The 22438-nt window shown below is 41.3% G+C and overlaps 1 protein-coding gene across 4 annotated transcripts in view; it reads left to right on the top strand.

Annotated features, from left to right (window-relative positions):
- The window catches only part of pcdh10b (protocadherin 10b), a 62350-nt gene that overhangs the window by 21710 nt on the left and 18202 nt on the right, over nt 1-22438 (top strand). For 3 of the 4 annotated variants that reach the window (XM_017474941.3, XM_017474940.3, XM_017474939.3), the window contains one exon: nt 3654-4979. The exons of the other annotated variant lie outside the window; for it this stretch is intronic. In XM_017474941.3, coding sequence (XP_017330430.1) covers nt 3654-3673 — 20 coding nt within the window. In that variant the 3' untranslated portion in view covers nt 3674-4979. Of the gene's footprint in view, nt 1-3653; nt 4980-22438 lie in introns of those variants that run through there. 4 annotated transcript variants of the gene reach the window in all.

Here is a 22438-nt window from a genome sequence, read left to right as displayed (position 1 = left end):
AATTAGATAAAAGTCTTATAATACAAAGACAGCTAACGTACGATAGACTTTGCATGATAAATAGTTAAATATATCAATGAAAACTACAAAACCCGTACTGTAAAACTATAAAAACCGAAGCGCTGAGACGGAAAGTACTTCTACTTTCAGTCGTTTTAGTCATTTTTAACTCAAAATAACTAATAAACTTTAATGACTTAAAAAGCCACTCAAATGAATCCCTCGATTTATTCACTCTGTCGTTTATTAATATCCGATTGTTACATAAGCATCAGTCATGTGCGCTCCTGTGTGTATTATCTTCTAATCTATTGAATAGCGTCAACATCCAAACGAATCCGTTCGTAAGAAAAGATACGAAGACTAGTCCCGCCCCTAACCCCGCCCCTAATCTCACCCTCGTTAACTATTCATACGAGTTCAATCGTGTGAATTGTTGCAACTATGCGGACCGTGATGGAAAAAAAATAATAATAATAATAAAAATAACAGAAAGGAACTTTCAGAATAACATTTTAACACCCGGGTCGATCTGCACATGAATGCTTTAAAACCTTATTTTTTATTTTTATTTATTTATTTATTTATTTTATTTTTTTAATGCACCGTACATTTCATTTGATTTGTTTTTACGTGTTTTTTAAACGCGGACTCGCTTCCAAAAACTCCGTCCGAATGGGAATCTGATTAAAACCGAATAACATTTCGACCCGCTACCCATATTCCTCCTCGTTACTTTTAATGAATTCCTATTCTTCCGTACTTTTTCCGTCCCCCAACTCGGTTCAAGTGATATTTTTAACTTCCCGAATGTCCAGAAGCTGTCTGTGGGTTAATCTCATAACTACACACATCTGCTCTGAACTTCACTGCGGTTACTGAATAAACGTGTAGTACTAAGTGAAAAATACGGTTGAAATACCGCGCTGTGGGCGGGTTAAGAAGTCTGCGAGATGAAATTATTTCACTTGGGGAAAAAAAGCAAAAAACGCAACAACAAAAAAAAACGTCCGTCAGGAGTATTATATGAAGTCTGACCCGCGCGGCTTATAAATATGAAACGCGGGGATATCATTCATATAATATTAAAGCATCTTTCATCGCCGTATAGCGTTGATTTGCATAAACGATAACCGGCGCACGCCCACTTTCCACGTCCCTCCATCTTTTTCCATCCCTGATTAATGTTAAAGCTTTCTCCTGGTGTAAATTCAGCCATTCAGACGGACGTTCCAGTTTCGCACAAGCGTTCATGATCCACACCGCGTTTATAATATACGCCGCGGATAACCGATTCATTCTTCTAACACTGAAATCTCAACTCGACCTCTCTTTTTATTTATTAGAAATTTGATTTATGTTGATTTTTGGTTCTTTTTTTTTTCTTTCCCTGAGTCTGGAAGTAGTTTTGCATTTTTTCAGACCCCGGGAAGACGTCCGGGGGCGGACGTGCGTACGCTTTTGTGCGTATGATGCTTTATATTTCGCTTTAGGAACGCGCCTCTTTGAAGCGCGGAAGCATAAAAGGCGGTCTGTCTTCCTCGTTTGAAAGGAGAAGCCGCAGAAAGATCATCCTTTCATCCGTAGGTAGCGAAGAGAGCGCGCGCAGACGCACTCCGATACGGTCTGCCGTTATTTATTTATTTATTTATTTATTTATTTAAAAAATCGCCGGATGGAAACCGTGTGTACGCTGAGAGACGAAATAAAAAACGGAAAAAAAAACAAAATCAGACACAGAGACACGCGGTCACGCGTCTCTACACGGACAGGAGACGGGCCGACGGTCGGTTCACGTCATTCAGAGGTCGACTCGCGCAAACCCGCCCTACCTGCTCGCCCGAGGCTTTGTGACGGCTTCGTCTTGTTTGCTTTACGAAAGAGCGTAGACAGATTCATGCGTGGGAAGAAAAATAAATAAATAAAAGATGAAGACAAAAACGGCTGTACGTACGTGAGATACAACGTGTACCTCAGTTTTATATATTTAAAAAAAAAAAAAAAAACATTAAACATAACAGGTTGAGATCAAAGAGGCCGTGTTTACACGTGAAGGACGTGACGTGCCTCGGGTTTATCGGTGTAAATAATAATAACAAACGTGCGCGGCAAAACCGAGGATTCCTCGAGGCGAACGTCCGGGGAAGTTTTCTGAACCCGAAATGACTTTAATGACGTAAACATTAAACATGCAAACATTCAAACCAGGAGCAAATTTCCTCAACGTCTTCACAACATCGGCGCATCTCGAGTCGCTAAGCGAGACGCTTTGTTTAAGGAGAGGTTGTGCTGACTAATTTGGATCGTCTCTTTCTTTCTCTCGTCAGGCCGCCGCGTCGTGCGGGGCTTCGACCGGTCCTTCAGTCTCGTTCTTAGACTTAATAAGACGCAAAAACGTCAGTCACGTGATCGTCACGCAGGACTGACACCGGAGACTCCTTCCGTAATCGTTAAATAATCAGAAAACGTCACCGTATCAACAATTTCACACGTTTTTTTTCAATTTTATTTATTTTTTTTAACACCTGTTCGAGTGGCACGTCCGCTGCCGTCGTTACCGTGGAGACGATACCATACTAGAGCCGGCGCGTTGATGTGATAGAGCTAGAAGTCGAAAGCTCGTTAAAGGTTTCGGACTCGCCGTTCTCGCGACGTGAGGGAACAGTCCGTATCCCTGACGTAGTTTTGGTGGAGTTTGTTGTTTTTTTTACGTTTTCTTAAAGGGCGCTCCTTTTTTTTTCTTTCTTTCTTTCTTTCTTTTTTTTTTTAACACCTATTAATTTGAATCTGAGCGAAGTCGATACCTTTGGTTCATTTGGTTTGGTTTGTTTTCTCTTTTTCCAGATAATTAGACAAACAACAAAAAAAAAAAAATACAAGCTGTCTGAGGGGGCGTGTAGAGATTTAAAAAGAAAGAACAAAGGAACACGCCCCTCATTTATTGGTCGGAAATTCCCAACAAAGAAAAAAAATCGCTCCCGGTTCCGTCGGTTCAAACATCCAGACATCTTCACAGCTTGGTTCATTGGCTCAGTTTAGCGGCTCACCTCAAACAAACAAACAAACAAACAAACAAACAAACAAACAAACAAACAAACAAACAACATTCTTGCTTCACTTCCTGTATTTGGGTCATTTTTTAAAAACATTTGATATCGTTTTCCCGGACCACGTCACATAGACTACAGATCGGTTTTAATCTGTTTTCCGTAGACACGTTTTCAAATCTTTCGCCTTTAAAAAAAAACAAAAAAAAAACGAATGCTTTTCTGCTTCGCGGTTTCTCGCGAACATGACAAGCTACGTCTTTTAAACGTCTTATTAACTTCGAGAAGAGGGGAAGAAAAAAATCGAGAGAGGCCGGTCGAGTCAGGGATCAGCTGTTTATATGTAGCTAAAAGGTAGCAGGTTTGTTTAAAAAAACGTCAATGTACGTTAAAAAACGTACGACGCGTCGTGGTTGGACGAATAAAACGACACATCGTAAACGTGACAGTGGGATAACGTCAAGAGTGCCGCATGGGCGGCGTCTTTAACTTGCATATCCGTGTATATTTGTTCCAGTTGAAGTTATCGGAGCGATTTGAAATGATTCACTGGTCAGGTTTGTACGCAATTCTGTGTCCTAATCTTCACGTCTTCTCGTTTCACAGCGCGGAAAAGGATTTGTTAGCTCGTTCCGCGTGGACATCCCGGAGACGGCGTGATTTTTGCACAATCGGTCCGACTGACGGAGAGAAAGAGCGTCGTGTTTCGAGCATCGAGTCAGACTCCTGTTTCCTGAAGTGTGTGTACGGAGGGCAGACGCGTGCCCCCCTCCCCCCCCCTCCCCCCCGGGCCCCAAATAGACAGACAGGGAAACCGAATTTCAGGAGAGAGAAACCCGCCCGGACGCAAAGACGACACACTTCTCAGCGGGACTGAGACGGATTAAAAACATCACACACGTGAGGACCGGAGGACGAGGACGGGGACGTCGACGATGGACAATCGCTTCTTTTGGATCCTGCGTGTGCCTGTTTACAGCACTACTGTACAAACGAGAACAAAACAACAATGGAGATATTCAGCGAGCCCTTTAGATGTTTCTACACACACACACACACACACACACACACACACACACACATCACCGGGAAGCCAACTGTACAGGAAACTTTGTGCATTACAAATGCAATATTACTCTTTTAGACATGACTGTTTTTTCTATTTCGTACGTGGGCGTGCGTGTGTGCGTGTGCCGTCAGGTGTTTTTCCCTAAATCTGTACAACTTTATTATTTTTCGGAAAGCAGCGTACCGAGCGGAGCTGTCCTCCGTTTTTTTTATTTTTTTGTTTGTTTGTTTTGTTTTTGTTTGTTTTTATTCTAATTATTATTATTATTATTTTTTTTTTTTTTAGGAGAGCGGTGGCCTCAATCGTACTCTTTCAGACATTGCGTAGGTTATATCACGTGTGAGAAGTCTCAATTGTACTCTTTTAAGCTTCAAATAAATAAATATAAATCTATATCTATAAATCTATATATATAATTATCCTCCTTTTTTTTTTTATTTATTTTTTTTTTTTTTCGGAAAGTGTTCTCTCCATATGCGGTTTAGTGTCCCGGGAATTCGTCCGTCCTGGGAAGTCGACGTCTGACGACGGAAAGCCTTATCTCCACACTTCACACACCCATCCTTTTACACTTTTGGATATTCATCAGATATTCATGTAAAAAAATAAACAAATAAAAGGAAAAAAAAAAAAAAAAAGTAATACTCTAGATTGGAATACATGGTATTTCTGTGTTATTGTAGCCAAAAAAAAAAAAATTGAAAAAAAGAGTCTGTTTTAAAGTGAGAGGCCAAATATGGAAGGTGCAACACACATAAACACACACACACACACACACACACACACACACACACACACACACACACACACACACACACCTTACTGCCGAAGGTGACCAATAAACTGACAAGTGTATACTGTAATCTTGAACAGACTCCTGTGTGATTTATTTTATTTTGTTTATTTTTTTTTAATTCATAAAAAAATGTAAAATACATAGTAATTAATATTCATTAATAATTAATGAATAAAGTAAATATACTCATTATGCAAATGTATATATATATTTTTTTACAGTTGTGAACTAGAGGTTTAAACATTTTGTGCCTGGTGGGCACAGTGAAGGAGGCGTGGTCGGTGTGTGTCTCAGTCACATTGAAGGAGGCGTGGCCTGTTTGTCTCAGTCACAGTGAAGGAGGCGTGGCCTGTGCGTGTCTCAGTCACATTGGAGGAGGCGTGGCCTGTTTGTCTCAGTCACAGTGAAGGAGGTGTGGTCGGTGTCTGTCTCAGTCACAGTGAAGGAGGCGTGGCCTGTGTGTCTCAGTCACAGCGAAGGAGGCGTGGCCTGTTTGTCTCAGTCACAGTGAAGGAGGCGTGGCCTCTTTGTCTCAGTCACAGTGAAGGAGGTGTGGTCGCTGTTTGTCTCAGTCACAGTGAAGGAGGCGTGGCCTGTGTGTCTCAGTCACAGCGGACAAGGCGTAGTCTGTGTGTGTCTCAGTCACAGTGAAGGAGGCGTGGCCTGTGTGTCTCAGTCACAGTGAAGGAGGTGTGGCCGGTGGTTGTCTCAGTCACAGTGAAGGAGGTGTGGTCGGTGTTTGTCTCAGTCACAGTGAAGGAGGCGTGGCCTGTGTGTCTCAGTCACAGCGGACAAGGCGTAGTCTGTGTGTGTCTCAGTCACAGTGAAGGAGGCGTGGCCTGTTTGTCTCAGTCGCATTGAAGGAGGCGTGGCCTGTTTGTCTCAGTCACAACAAAGGAGGCATGGCCTGTTTGTCTCAGTCACAGTGAAGGAGGTGTGGCCTGTGTGTGTCTCAGTCTCATTGAAGGAGGCGTGGCCTGTGTGTGTCTCAGTCTCATTGAAGGAGGTGTGGCCTGTGTGTGTCTCAGTCACAGTGAAGGAGGCGTGGCCTGTGTGTGTCTCAGTCACAGTGAAGGAGGCGTGGCCTGTGTGTATCTAAGGTACAGCGAAGGAGGTGTAGCCTGGGTGTGTCTTGGGTACAGTGAAGGAAGCATGGCCTGTGGATTTCAGTCACAGTGAAGGGGGCGTGGCCTGTGTGTATCAGTCATATGGCGTGGCCTCGGCACATGTGAGTCCCATTAAAGGAGGCGTGGCCTGTGTGCTAGTTAAGAACATGCATATCATTGAAACAGCTTTAAATCCTGTCGAAATCTTCTTTAACTGTACATTTCAGGTCAGATCTTATTAAGATTCAGCGTCTCGTCTCAGAATAACGGACACGCGCTTCTAATTAAAACTGCTGAAGGAGGAAAAAAGCACAAAACGTTTTCCAGCACATTAAATAGGTTGAATTGGACTCCATTGTGGCAGAACTGAACTTAATGCAGCGAGGCAGTGAGGAGCACGGCCACGGATTCATATCTCATTTCCACTAAAATGAAATCCATTATGTCTGACCTCGACTCACATTAATCTCTCTCAGCAAGCGGGAGTTTTAATTGCGGCCTGCAGGAGTGGACACGTGGCTCCGAGACGCGAAGCTCGTCGGGGTTTAATTAACAGAATTCGAGGAATAAAGTCGATGAATTAAGATGTGACGCACGGCGACGCAGGTGAGATGCTCAGGGTTCGCTTTATCGGGAATTTTATGGAAACGTGTCCGGTGTTAAAGCCTTTTTATTTGAAATCTTCTGCATAAACACACCATGGAGTCTGTTCTGGAATGTTCTTTACCTGCAGAGACAGACGTGAGAGGAGAGCTGCGGTGCTTCTCCATAACACCACACCAAATACTGATTTATTTGATTTTACTTTTATATATATATATATATTTACAATGATAATAGTAATGGTTTTAATGGTTAGCTGATGGTTTGTAATGGTATTTGAAGTGGAAACCATTTGAATTTCTGTGATTGTTTCTATTGTTTTTTTTTTCAGTAATGTTTATGGTAATAATTCTAATGAGTTAATTAATTAAATTATTATTTTTTTTTAGTCGGAATTTAAAATGTGGACATTAACAAACTTCTAGGAAGTTATCTCTGCGGAAACGATCTCAACTGCTGCCTCGGAGAGAGAGAGAGAGAGAGAGAGAGAGGGAGAAAGAAAGAAAGAGAACATTTGTAAAAAGAAAGACAGACCAGGGAGATAAAAGCTGATTTGGTCTGCCATCTGTTCTCACCTCAGAATGTTGCTCAGTGTGTGTGTGTGTGTGTGTGTGTGTGTGTGTGTGTGTGTGTGTGTGTGTGTGTGTGTGTGTGTGTGTGTGTGTGTGTGTGTGTGTGTGTGTGTGTGTGTGTGTGTGTGTGTGAGAGAGAGATAGAGAGTAATAGAGAGCGAGAGAGAGATCTCAGTGAGATACATGTGTTCGAGACTCATCAGACCCCTGAGACAAGGCACTGAAAAAAAGTTAAGTGGAGTGGGACAGGAATGTTGGAGTGGAGAAAGAGAGAGAGAGAGAGAGAGAGAGAGAGAGAGAGAATCAGATTTCCAGGTGCAGTCTGAGGGGGGAGGTGGGAAAAGGAAAAGCAGATAAAATGACAAAAAAGTGGATACAAAAGGAGAGAGAGAGAGAGAGAGAGAGAGAGATTTGACATTTAGGTGTCACGGAGCTGTTAGTGATGCTATAGAGAAGCTGCCGCTGAGAACACCACACACACACACACACACACACACACACACACACACACACGCCAGAAGTTCCGCTCTGAAGAACTTAAATAATTAACATGTGAACAACAACACCGTCCAAGGTTTATTTATTTTATGACAAAAATTCCGTGTTGAAGTTTTAAGCTAAAGCTCAGAACTTGTTTTTTTTTTTTCCAACAAGGAAAACAAAACAATTCCGACTTGGAAAAGAGTTCAGGAAGTGATTCCTTTGTTGTTTTTTTACCAAAACAATTTCTTTCTACTTGGACCGTTTCCTGAACTCCGAGTGCGCAGATGATCAAATCAAATCAAAATGGCCGCCCATGACGTCAAGAGTCTTTCGATCGATCGACACAGCCACGCTACTGGAGTTAAATCTGTAACACCGAGCGTGCCGTTTAGAGAAAATAAACACGCTACGATCACTGTTATCAGCTAGCTAGCACGTTGCTAACAAAACACACGCTTTCGTAGGGGTGTCCATGCCGTAGCTCGAAAATCACATCATTCCAGGTTCCCACATCCGAGTTACGTCCGGCGCGGCGTTAACCCTCGCGTCATCTCTATCTGAACACCACGATGCGGCGGCGCTTTAGTGCTTCAGTCTGTCTGATCTCCGTGCTCACTAGCGGAACTTCTGACAGGAATAACATGGGGAAATAGCGTCAAGTGATAAATGACTGTAGCACCAGCACCACTGAACACATCGCAGGTATTTTGCCGTGGAGCGCGTGAACAGTTTTCCGCGGACTGTTCCGGTCGTGTTTGAGATTCCGGCGTGAAAGTAGGACGTTCGGTGAGTTTGTAGCTCCGATGTGACATTTCTGCTCCTCGTTCAGGGAATTAGCTTCACATCCTCGGGGAGTTCCGTACCTTTGATCGGATTTGTCCTGAATACATTTATAGAATATCATTATTCACACGAAGAGTGATGTTTAATCTGTGAAAGTCTCTCACGCTGACGGAAAGGTTGCGCGGGAGCTTTCGGTGTAACAGCGAACGCCCAACTTATACACGAAATAAAACTTTTAGAAAAAGTGAAACTTTCTTTCTTTCTTTATTTATTTATTTTTTAGCTCAGTACCAAAGTTTCCAGCTCGGTGTCCGAGCTTCGATCCTGGACTCGGATTAGTGTCTGTGTGGAGTTCCACGTGTTTCACGTGTCTTATACGCCCCTCGACACGTCCTATCCGAAACGGTCCACACTCAGCGTTTGGAGGCGTGTCTAATCCATCTGCTTTCAGATCCGTGGATCAAAAATGCTGAAATACTGTAAACAAAGACATCAATGTTAAAATACCTAAAGGAACAAATAAACAAATATGCTAATACGCTAATAAATAAATGCATGCTAACCATTCTCTGTGGCAGAGATGTTCTTCTGGAAATAAAACACGCGGGGGGTTATATGATATGACAAAAACGATGGAGTAGAAGTTCAAATACAGAAATAAAATAACAAACAAACAAGCAAATAAATAAACGCTTATCATTCCTATTGTGGAAAAAGAAACAGGAAGAAAGCAAAAATGCAATACTATAATGTAAAAAGGTAAACAATGAAGTAAATGAATGAAGGAAGGAAGGAAGGAAGGAATGCACTTTATTGATCCTTGAGGGGAAATTTAGGGATAACGATGTAAACAAACAAATAAGCAAACAAAAATGCTAATAAAAACACCAAGGAGGGATTTTTAAATATACTCCGACTTGTATTTGCACAAAACACGTATAAAGACGAGATATTTGATGTTTTATCTAAGCGACTGCATAGTTTTTTGAAGGTAAGTGTTTTTTTTTGTTTTTTTTTTAATTGATGCATGCAACACGTTCCAAAAAGTTGGGACAGGGGAAGTTTAGGACTAATAGCGATGTGAGAAGTTGGAGTAAGAAGGTGACGTGAAACAGGTGAGGCGATCGTCTAATCATAGTATATAAGGAGCCTCCAAAAAAGGCCGAGTCCTTCAAGAGCGAGGACGGGTCGAGTCCCGCCGATCTGTCAACAGATGCGTCAGAGAATAATCCGACGCTCTGAGAAGAACGTTCCCCAAAGACAAATCGGGAGGGTTTTGGGCGTTTCACCTTCTACAGCGCAGGATATAATTAAAATATTCAAGGAATCCGGTCAAATCTCAGTGTATAAAGGGCGAGGCCCAAAACCACTTCTGAATGCGCGTGATCTCCGATCCCTCAGACGTCCCGGTCTTAAAAACCGCCGTGAGTCTGTAACGGAGATCTGACATGGGCTCGGGAATACTTTGGTAAACCTTTGACGGATGACACCATTCGCCGCTGCATCCACGGATGCAGGTTAAGGCTTTCGTATGCGAAGCAGAAGCCGTACATCGACACCGTCCAGAGGCTCCGCCCACTTCGCTGGGCTCGGCCTCATCCGAGATGGACAGTAGCACAGTGGAATCGTGTTTTGTGTTTGGACGAGTCGACATTTCAGATAGTTTTTGATCAAAACAGCTGTCGTGTTCTCCGGGGTAAAGAGGAAAATGACCATCCAAGCTGTTATCAGCGTCAAGTCCGAAAGCCAGCATCTGTCATGGTATGGGGGCGTGTCAGTGCCCATGGTATTAGGGTGTGTCAGTGCCCATGGTATTAGAGTGTGTCAGTGCCCATGGTATTAGAGTGTGTCAGTGCCCATGGTATTAGGGTGTGTCAGTGCCCATGGTATTAGAGTGTGTCAGTGCCCATGGTATTAGAGTGTGTCAGTGCCCATGGTATTATGGTGTGTCAGTGCCCATGGTATTATTGTGTGTCAGTGCCCATGGTATTAGGGTGTGTCAGTGCCCATGGTATTAGAGTGTGTCAGTGCCCATGGTATTAGAGTGTGTCAGTGCCCATGGTATTATTGTGTGTCAGTGCCCATGGTATTAGGGTGTGTCAGTGCCCATGGTATTATGGTGTGGCAGTGCCCATGGTATTATGGTGTGTCAGTGCCCATGGTATTATGGTGTGTCAGTGCCCATGGTATTAGGGTGTGTCAGTGCCCATGGTATTAGAGTGTGTCAGTGCCCATGGTATTAGAGTGTGTCAGTGCCCATGGTATTAGAGTGTGTCAGTGCCCATGGTATTAGGGTGTGTCAGTGCCCATGGTATTAGGGTGTGTCAGTGCCCATGGTATTAGGGTGTGTCAGTGCCCATGGTATTAGAGTGTGTCAGTGCCCATGGTATTAGAGTGTGTCAGTGCCCATGGTATTAGAGTGTGTCAGTGCCCATGGTATTATTGTGTGGCAGTGCACATGGTATTATGGTGTGTCAGTGCCCATGGTATTATTGTGTGGCAGTGCCCATGGTATTAGAGTGTGTCAGTGCCCATGGTATTATGGTGTGTCAGTGCCCATGGTATTATGGTGTGTCAGTGCCCATGATATTATTGTGTGTCAGTGCCCATGGTATTAGGGTGTGGCAGTGCCCATGGTATTAGGGCGTGTTAGTGCCCATGGTATTGGGGTGTGGCAGTGCCCATGGTATTAGGGTGTGTCAGTGCCCATGGTATTAGGGTGTGGCAGTGCCCATGGTATTAGGGTGTGTCAGTGCCCATGGTATTAGGGTGTGTCAGTGCCCATGGTATTATGGTGTGTCAGTGCCCATGGTATTATGGTGTGTCAGTGCCCATGGTATTAGGGTGTGTCAGTGCCCATGGAATGGGTAACATACACATCTGTGAGGGCAGCATTCCTGCAGAAAGATATGTAAACATTTGTAGAAACGTGTTGCCATCCAGAGCAGGACAACACCAAACCACATTCTACCCAGATTACAAGCATATGGTTGCGTAAGCAGAGAGCGCGGGTGCGAGCACGGCCTGCTGCAGTCCTGACCTCTCTCTGATTGACATGTGGCGCGTTATGAAGCGCAAAATAAGTTACCGAAAGTACGTTTAATACGTGTTATTAAAAGAAAAGCTGATGTGACACAGCGGTAAACAGTCGACTGTCCCAACTTTTATGGAGTTTTATGGATGTTGCAGTCAGATTTGAAATGAGTGTGTATTTTCAAAAATAAATTAAATCCAGAAAGTAAACCATCAAATAACGTGTTAATAATGTGTTTTCAATACAGTCCAGGGTGAACTGAATTTCCAAAATGACTCTTTTTGGTTGTTTTGTTTGTTTGTTTGTTTGTTTGTTTGTTTTTTTGGAATTTTCCATACTGTCCCAGCTTTTTTCAAAATCTGGGTTGTAAATCCTAAGTAATCCCTACGGTAGACCGTTTTTTTTTTTTTTTTTTTTTTTCTAAAGAGACAGTAAAATAGGAAATATGGAAAAAGGTAAATAAGTAAAGAAACACATAATGAAATAAATAAACAGCTCTCATGTCTGGTACCCGGAAGGCAGGGTTCGGTTCTCGAGTGTAGACTTAAACACAACTGTACAGAGATCAGTGCTGCGTCATGTATTACGGTATTATGATTTTCCTTGTATGTAATTTGTTGCGAATGAAACGCGCCTTGACGTCTTTATTGTGGGTTTTCGTTCTCAGAACCTTCGAGTGCTGCGGACTTTATCACTGCTGCGGTATTTACAGATATGTGGTTAAGTAGTGTGTGTTTGTTTAAGTCTGTGTTATCAGGTTGTTATCAATGGACGGACACACACACACACACACACACAGACGACTTTATTGGTGAGGAAGCTGTGTTGAGGGTTGGAGTGGGGGATGAGATGACCTGAGAGAAAGAGAGAGAGAGAGAGAGAGAGAGAGAGAGAGAGAGAGAGAGAGAGAGAGAGAGATTTAAAGATCTTTAAATACATATAAATTTAATTTTATTTATTAAAAATAAAAACCTTCAAAAAGCAAAATTTTCTAAATATATAAACATATACAATTGCACACAAATGTACAGGAATTCTTTTTTATCTCTTCTCCGGCCTCACCCCCTCCTTTCCCCCCCCTAAAACCCCCTCTTTTTTTTATTTACATAAAACAGCATTTAAGCCCCGAGTGCTTTGAGAGGTGTAAGACTCTTACAGTCGACAGTAAGGTGAGCAGATATCACGTCCCTCAGAGTCATCAGTATAAACACCACCATTTATTAGCCAATCCAGAGCCTTCTTTCCGGCGTCTCATAAAATTTTAACTCTGGCGTCTGGAAACTCAGCACTCTTCCTTCATCCTCTTCCCATGTAGCCATGGAGGGAGAGAGAGAGAGGGAGAGAGAAGGATGATGTGAGAAGGACGAATAGAGAAAAGGAGATAGCAAACGAGGAAAGGATGGAGGGACAAACTCACACGCAAGAAAGAAAATCACAGACAGAAAGAAAGAAAGAAAGAAAGAAGTCCGGCATCACAACAACATCTCCTTCGAGACTCTCAGCTGAAATTCATTTGTTAACCAAAACTCATAATTAAAACTCCAGAGCTTTAGGGAAATGACTCCGAGTCTCAGAAGAACTCGAGGCTGTCTCTAACACTCTCAACCCACCCCCCACCCCCCCCCCCCCCCACACACACACACACACACACACTCTCACACCCAAATCTCCCGCACTGTTTATTTATTTGTTTGTTTATTTGTTAATTTGTTGGTTCGTTGGTTTGTTTGTGCTTACATCGTGGTCATAGTGCAGTTATGAGATATTCGTATAGCACAGATACAAAATAGATTCCATCATCAATAAACTGGAGGCAAACTGCCAGCATTAATAACAACAACAACAACAACAACAACAACAATAATCATAATCATAATAATAATAATAATAATAATAATAATAATAATACACAAAAACTAGCTTGGATTTTTCTATCAGAAGGTCGATATCCTTATTATTAATATTTTACTTTGGCAGAAAAAGAAAGAAACATGACTCAGGGGTTTTGAGTGACATTTTCAATATTGCCCCCCCCCCGCTCGCGCTCTCTCTCTCTCTCTCTCTCTCTCTCGGCAAACAGTTGTAGGAAAATTGTTCATTTCTCTTTCTTCTCGTTCATACACACACACACACACACACACACACACACACACACACACACACACGCCCACGGAATACAGAACACCCCGCAGGTCTGTGGCTCTATACAGAGAATCCCTATACAAACAAACTTGCATGGCTAATAGATCATTCTTGGCCACACACACACACACACACACCCATTCACACACTTCAAAGAGCTCACGAGTTATTGAGAAAAAGAGTGATTACATTTAAACACTTAACATTTCAATCAACATGAGTTCAAACAGCAGAATGGGATTTTTTACCTGTTTAACCGCCACAGAAACAGAGAGGTGCTAATGCTAATTAACCTCCTGCTGCTTGGTTTATTTATCTGTCTTAAGTGAGAGAGTAGTGGAAATCACTACTCACTTCTGAGTGTGTGTGTGTGTGTGTGTGTGCAAACCCATGTGGGTCAAACCGAAATGCCACCTGGGTACTAATGAGTGAATAATTAGAGTCTGGCACATGCACAGACAGCTACACCTCAGTCCTAAGGACCCCAGCCACCATATGCTGCAGCAGTTGGAGGAGCGACTTGCCAAAAAAGTGGAGAAGAAAATGGAAAAAAAGTTTGAGAAAAAAACAAAAACATGAAGTTCTCTTGCAGGCGGAAATGGGACACACACACACACACACACACACACACACACACAACTTTTACGTAAAAATCACTTCGTTACATAAAAAACGGATTTATCTGTGAATCGTTCACAGGAGTGTTTACACGAGAAACGTAGCGTTCATGGAAACACATCGAAATGTTTGCATCCTACGTTATCGTAGCTATTACGTTTATCTAGGAGTCGACTCAGTAGTGTGAACCTCGATTGTATTCAAATCGTATAATAAGCAGCGAGTTACTGCAATTTTATATAACTCTATATGTACTGTATATATATATATATATATATATATATATATGACACATTTATTTCAATGAGCACAAAAGCAATGGTGCTTTATAAAAGGAGGGAATAATAAGTGTGTGTCTGTTGTTACTAGCTGTTATGGCTGAGCTGCATTACTGGAGGATTTAACACATGCCATGCTTAGGAGGCGCTGTTTCACCATTTTGTCGTTTTCAGTGTCTCTTAGCCTTTTATGGAGATTTGGAGGCGTGGCATAACGTGAATGCTTTTTGGTAGTCGGATGGTGGTTGATATTTATTAACATACACACATAAATATGAAGAAAATCAGACACTTGTAAATCTGGTGGAAATTTTTAGTCCGGAAAACATTTACACACAAATTCACTAAAATCCCGATCAACGCGGCCCATCGTGTGGAAATAAAACACATGAATATTAACACATGAAAATGAATGAATCACATAATAATAATAAAAAAAAAAAATACATAAAAGATTTACGTGAAAAACTAAATTGACACGATAAATAGATAACGTGTCAAAAGAACATCACGTGGAAAGACATGAATTATGTAAATATTGCAGCACAGATAAAAGAATTGTGAAAAAAAAAAATGCCAATGAATCGTATATAAATATTTCACATAAAAAATAAACAAATCATATGGGGGAAAAAAATCAGGTGAAAAATGAGCATATATTAACGTATGACAAATACTTGTTAAAAACAAAGCCGCATGCGTGGAAATAAATTGCATGAAAAATACTTTACAATTAATGAAGGAACATTTCAAAATGAGCAGCAATAATAGTAAAAAGAAAATAAATAAATAAATAAAACCGCAAGTGCTGTATAGAAATGAGTGTGAAACTTTTTTTTTTTTTGTACAACAAACAACCAACCAACCAAACAAACAAATAAATAAATAAACCACTTCCGAAAAATCTGTGAAACATGTGACTTTTCTAATGAATTTGTTTTTATCACATAAAAATAAATGAATCATATGGAGAAAAAAAAAAAAAAGGATCACACACGCTACATGACAAAAATTAACATATGGAAATAATAAACGTCTAAAAAGAAAATATAAGATATATTTGTCAAAAAAATATACACAAAATGTGCGGAAATAAATGAATCATATGAAAATAGATATTGAACAAAATAATAAATAAATAAATAAATAAATAAATAAATAAATAAATAAATAAAGCACAGTATGTGAAAAATTACAGTTCGAAAGTTACAAATAAATAAATAAATAAATAAATAAATAAATAAATAAGCAAATAAATAAAGAAAGCACAATATGTGAAAAATTACAGTGCGAAAATTACAAATAAATAAATAAATACATAAATAAATACATAAATAAATAAAGCGCAATATGTGAAAAATTACAGTGCGAAAAATACAAATAAATAAATAAATACATAAATAAATACATAAATAAATAAAGCGCAATATGTGAAAAATTACAGTGCGAAAAATACAAATAAATAAATAAGCAAGTAAATAAATGGATTAATTAATAAAGAAACCACATGCACTACTTGTGAAAAATTTGCGAGACGTGTAACTTTTCTGTGATACACGGAGCCAAACTCGCCCTTTCATGACCTTGAATTCAGAACACAGACATAAAAGTGAGTAATACGGCTAAGTGCGCTGGATGTAAACGCTGTAATTTGTTAAGTGCCAGATCTATTCAGTCCTGTGTAACGTGATCCCTCAGGAAGCCAGAGCCTCAACAAAGAGACCAGGGTGTGTTCGTAAAGCTCCAGGTAACACGAGAAGACCGAGCCGTTTGATTTTCCTTTTCTTTTTTTTCTTTTTTTCTTTTTTCTTTTTTGTTTCACTGACTAGATTGCCCTCACACGTTCCATTGGTCTATTTATTTATTTATCTATTTATTTATTTATTTATTTATTTATTAAGCATGTCAGCACCTACAAAACAAAACTCTCCCAGACTTTGGGGTTACGGGGAGAAAAAAAATAAATAAATAAATAAAAAATACTCCAATAAAAACACCAATACCATACGTTCCTATTTGTGCTTTCAGCGATTGTTGCTTGATGGTGAGCAAATAAGCAGATGCTAGATGAAGACACCAAATGTTAAGAGAATATTCGAGAGGATTTGTGTGAAGAAAAGAGAAAAAAAGAAAAGAAAAGAAAAAAGGACTACCCAGGCTTGGCTTTCATGAACTATCTGTGAGTCAGACGTCAATTCTGCGTGACCTTTGCACCATTTGTAGGAGATAGGAGAGTGTAAACCAAACAAACAGGCACTCAGACACGCATACACACACACACACACACACACACACACACACACACACGGCCATCTGGTCCTTGTTCTGCTTGTCAGGGTGATGCGTGACCACAAACAAACAGTCAGCACCGAGAGGAGGGTGGATTAGCCCCGACTGCCATTTGGCTCCTTGATTTTTTGCTTTTTACTCCTCGCTAACACACAACCCGAGCAGGAAATGAGCCCGAAGTGTTTCAAACAGCTCTTTACAAATCAGAAGTGGTGTTTCAGAGCTTTTCTGTTCCTGTCTCTTAGTGTTCTGGACACTAATGCAACAGCAGATGTAGAAAAATAGATCATTTTCATTCTAGTTCATCATTTACAGGGAAATGATTCAATTAGTCTGTGCTAGTTTTGCGTTTGTCCAATTAAATGTTCTCCATAATGTATATGCCCCGCCCCCGGGGGCGTGTCTTGCTCTAAATTAGCGACTCATGAGCAGTAAACACGGTTCGTCGGTGCGATTTTGGCTGTGCGTCGTTCCGCACGTCGTTCCCTTTTCGGACCGTCGCAAAAAAGAAATGGTCGGTTTGATTTATTTGGATGCGTTGACTTTTGGTGAATGGTCTGCACTTATATTGTGCTTTTTTAACCTTAGCGCTTCTACAACGTTCTTTACACTGGTTCTCATTCACACAGACACTCACACACTGATGGTTGTAGAGCTGTCGTGCAAGGTGAACTTAGGGTCCAGCGTCTTGCCCAGGGACACTTCGGCATGCGGAGTCATGTGGGCCGGGAATCAAACCGCCAACCATACAAATACTGGAGAACCCGCTGTACCACCTGATCCACAGCCGCCTGACTTTTCAGAGGAACTTGCAGAGGAGTTGTTCGATTTCAGAAACGCCGCTACCTCAGACTGTAGACTTCCCGTGTCTGATTTCCAATCTCATTTCCACGGAAACTGGAAATCAGCCAGTTTCCACACGTCATCGCTCCGGACTTCCTGTTTCAAAAGGAAATACATCAGAATCAAATCTCCAGCCTTGTCATGCGGATTTTAACCGCGTATCGCGTTCGACACACTCGTTCAGGACCGTTATGCTAATCACCGTGTCTCCGTTCTTCGAGAAGAAGGATTCCTGTCCCGCTCCAAAGCAGGTAAAGGAAAAACGCTACTTTCTCCAAAGACGACCGGATCGATGTTATCGGCCACGCCGTTCCGTGGTCATTAGCCGTAGTGATTTGTGCGACACGTTAGAAATCGTAGCCGAGACTCCCTATTGACATCTCCTCATGTGCCTTTATGCACTGATCTCCAGAGGGAAAGCCATTTATTTATTACTAAAGCAAGTCGTGGCGAAAGGAGGGCCATATTTCTCCCAGTGTGCAGTGGGGAAAGAAAACAGAATCGTGCGTTTATTTTGCTCCGTGCAGCAATAAGGGCTTCGGTGCGAGGTTTAAGTGTCATCGCTTGCAAAACGGCAAATCTCGGATCAACTTTACGACACCGGGATGGGATCTTAGGGATAATATTGTGACTGCACTGCTAAAAAGTTTATTACTGGATTAGCGCCTCTGTCTTTAATGCTCAGAAGGGCGACACGTGCCCCAGTTCTACATAACCGAATAACTTTTCTTTACAACGTGACGCTTTTGAATTCTTTATTCTTTCTCCAGCGCAGCTACGGTTCACTTTTTTTTTTTTTTTTTTTTTTTTTTTTTAATATCAAGCCGCTCGTTCCGATACGTTACCGTTTCTATAGGAACAGCTCACTCGCCGCGACGCTTTTTCTGGAAGCCGGTGTTCATTTAGCATTTCTGGAAGGAGTCTCCAGTGTCAGCGCTTTGTAACAGTCAGAGCTGAAGCTGTAACTTTAAGTTCGCAGGAGTTGCGATTTCGTGACTTTGGAACATGACAAGAGAGAGGAAAAGAGAGAGGCTGGTGAGGGAGCGAATGTTTCCCGCTGCTATAATGTATCATTTCAACAGAATTTCACGTATCGACGTACAGTCGGTCTTCGTTATGGGACCGTATACAGTTTCGGGTGTTTTCATTTTTAATTTTACGGACGCTTCAAGTGCGGTTAATTATTTGTCGTGAATTTTAGTGGAGATTTTGTACATGAGCTAATCAGCGCTCGCACGTCCTGCGAAGGCTCAGGGTTAATGGGGTGGATAAAGTATCATGTTACTGTTCTATAGATCGGCTACTGAATGTATTATATATTATGGTTGAGCAGTATGCTTTGGTAATCTGTCTGTTAAATTTAGGTTCACGGTTTCAAAATGTGGTTAGAAGAGCCGGAAAAAATATTTTTTGAGATTTTTGAGGGGTCTGTAAAGAATCAGAGCTTTTAAATGATTGGTGATCCAAGCCATGTTCTTCATAAGGAGCATGAGCTGATGCCCTCAAGCAGGAGATATAGGGTACCATTCGATAAGTTGAGTAGGTGTAATTTCTCTCTAATTCCACTGTCAATTAAATGATGAAATAATGAGCAATGATCTGTGTGTGGGGGTGAGGGCAAATGTGTAATGTTTTGGGTTTTGTGTCATGTTTTAAGTGTAGGTATAGTGTGATATTAGTATTGTGTAATGATTGATGTATGTCATTTGGGATAGTTATTTATTTATTGTGTTGTATGATGGTTGTGGCTCCACATGACTCCACGTGACTCCACATGATTCCACGTGACTCCACCTTTCTCCACATGACTCCACATGATTCCACGTGACTCCACCTTTCTCCACATGACTCCACATGACTCCACATGATTCCACGTGACTCCACCTTTCTCCACATGACTCCACGTGACTCCACATGACTCCACATGATTCCACGTGACTCCACCTTTCTCCACATGACTCCACGTGACTCCACATGACTCCACCTTTCTCCACATGACTCCACATGACTCCACATGATTCCACGTGACTCCACCTTTCTCCACATGACTCCACGTGACTCCACATGACCGAAGCGTCCTCGGGCAAGACACTGAACCCCAAGTTGCTCCCGATGGCAAGTTAGTGCCTTGCATGGCAGCTCTGCTACCATTGGTGTGTGAGTGTGTGTGTGAATGGGTGAATGAGAACCAGTGTAAAGCGCTTTGGAACCGCTAAGTTTAAAAAAAGCTCTATATAAGTGCACTGCATTTAGCGTTTGTATGGATGTTGCATGTTGACCTGCCCTTTTGATTGCCCAAGACAAATTTCTCCTAAGGGAGATAATAAAGGATAAACTAAACTAACTTCATCACACCACACTGTTTATTTTGATTATTTTCCCCTATTAAATCACGATACAGAGTGGTTTATTCCTTAGGGTTATGTTTGAACAGAAAACGCTTACTCTGGACTGGAAATGGAGCAGAAATGGCATCTTAATGTTCTTTTGCACTTTCCTGTAATGTGAGCTGAGCGCTGTTAAAAGTAAAAGTGTTAAATGTAACTATAAATGGATAAAAAATATGATGTGTCCTTGTTGATTAAATTTGAAAAAAGAAAAAAAAAATGTAATAGTTGTCAAATTTCTGTGATATAACAGGAAATAATGAAATTCAGAGCTGTAACGGTAACCCAGCTTCCTCACACTGCCCTGTTGTTGATTAGTTTCCCATAACAGCACAACCTCAAACGCACACAATCAATAGCTAGATTTCTTTTCTTCCTCAAGCCGCTCACCCGGACTCCTGCGATTTGAAAGCACAAACGTGTGGTAAGTTTCACGTACAGAACAATAGATTATCTTTAGTGAACAGTCGACTAGTTCAACAAACAGACTTCATATAAACACCATAATGACCTTTCTTTTACTCTCACACTATCCGTCGTGACCCAGATGAGGACGGGTTCCTTCTGAGTCCGGTTCCTCTCAAGGTTTCTTCGTCGTATCGTCTCAGGGAGTTTTTCCTCACCACTGTCTCCACCGTCTCGCTCAATAGGGATAAATTCACACGCTTAAAATCTCCATCCTGTCTTTATATGTCTCTCTAAAGCTGCTTTGAGACAAGGTCCGCTGTTAAAAGCGCCCTACAAATAAAACTGAATTGGATTGAATTGAAAAAAATCTACGTATATGAAACACTGATACGTTTTGGAGTTCACTTCTGAGTGCTGCTTTTGTGTTGTGTTGTGTTGCGCTGCGTTGTGTCAGTGTAATGGGGGAGATGGAATTTAGTGAATCAATCAGGAGAAGGACAGAACAGAAGAGTCCTTATCCTAGAGATAACAGCAACAGCCACAACTCCAGAGATGCTAATCGAAATGGAAATAAGCACAGATAAAAGGGAAGAAGTGTGTGTGTTTCATGTTTTTATATCTTAATGGGGACCAAGGATAGGAATATCCGTCAGTTTTGACCTTGTGAGGAATTTTGGCAGGTCCCCATGAGGAAAAACTGCTTAAAAATGTTCTATATTGTTATATAGCATTAATTAGTTGCATTGATAAGTATGCCAACGGACAATAGAAGGGTCCTCACAAGGATAGTGTATCAAATGTGTGTGTGTGTGTGTGTGTGTGTGTGTGTGTGTGTGTGTGTGTGTGTGTGTGTGTGTTGGCATGTTTGCATTTCTTGGTGAGGATGAGCCAATTATCTCTACAATGATAGGAAGATGGGACAGTTTTGATCTTGTGAGGACATTTGGCAGGTCCCCACAAGGAAAACTTTTATTTATTTATTTTTTAACAAAAATTGCAACTAATCATTTTCAAAAGTCAAAAAAAATAAAAAACGAGAAGGTTTACTGTTGGTTATCGGGGTTAAGGTTTAGTTTAGATGTTGGTGTAGGACAGAATTTTTAACTGTGTTAATAATTATGTTGATGGACAATACAAGGTCCTCATAAGGGTTGTCTCACAAGGTTGTGTGTGTGTGTGTGAGTGTGAGTTTATGCATGTTTGTATATCTTGGTGGGACGAGCCAAATGTCTATAGAGTGAATGGTATAATGTTGAACGTTTTGACTTGTGGGGACATTTGTCAGGTCCCCATCAGGAAAACTGGAAGGTCCTTGCAAGTATAGTCTGACAAATTGTGTGTGTCTCTCTCTCTCTCTCTCTCTCTCTCTCTCTTGCTCTGTGTGTATGTTTGTGTGTATGTGTGTGTGTCCTAAAAATTCCTCCTTTCAGCGCACACCACCCGTCATATCATATCAGTTTTGAGAGACAGCTCAGTTTTCAATAGATTAATAGAATCTCAGTGGCATTCCTCAGGGATCAATTTGAGGACCTGTGCTGTTTTTAGTGAGTATCACTGCAGGACCTAGAGGGAGATTTCAGCACATAATTTTCTTTTTATTTATTTATATATATATATATATATTTTTTCCCCGTTCTCTGCAACATAATCCACATCTCGTTGAGTGCCGATGAAGAAATCAAGCTGCCAGGGCTGTAAGCAAGTCTCAGAGACTTCGTTCTGAAGTCAGATGAAACGGATACGTTGGGGTTATTTTTTGGGGGGAATAAACAGCGATTCCCTTCAGCTTCACTGCTTAATCTGGTTGATTCTCCCACTAAGGCTCAGATTTGCGACTGTACACCAATCAACGCGAGCTGCTGCAGCGAAATTGTTTGATAGCTTTCGCATAACTAGGTCTCGGGGGAGATACTGTGGTATTCGGTGTTGATGGATTGGAAGAGCGTAAAATTAAATCACAGCTTCCAGACAGAATGTTTA

The sequence above is a fragment of the Ictalurus punctatus genome, chromosome 8 (assembly GCF_001660625.3).
Source record: "Ictalurus punctatus breed USDA103 chromosome 8, Coco_2.0, whole genome shotgun sequence".
Lineage (NCBI taxonomy): Eukaryota > Metazoa > Chordata > Actinopteri > Siluriformes > Ictaluridae > Ictalurus > Ictalurus punctatus.
The sequence above is the reverse complement of the archived record's forward strand: the minus strand, read 5'-3'. Positions and strand labels throughout refer to the sequence as shown.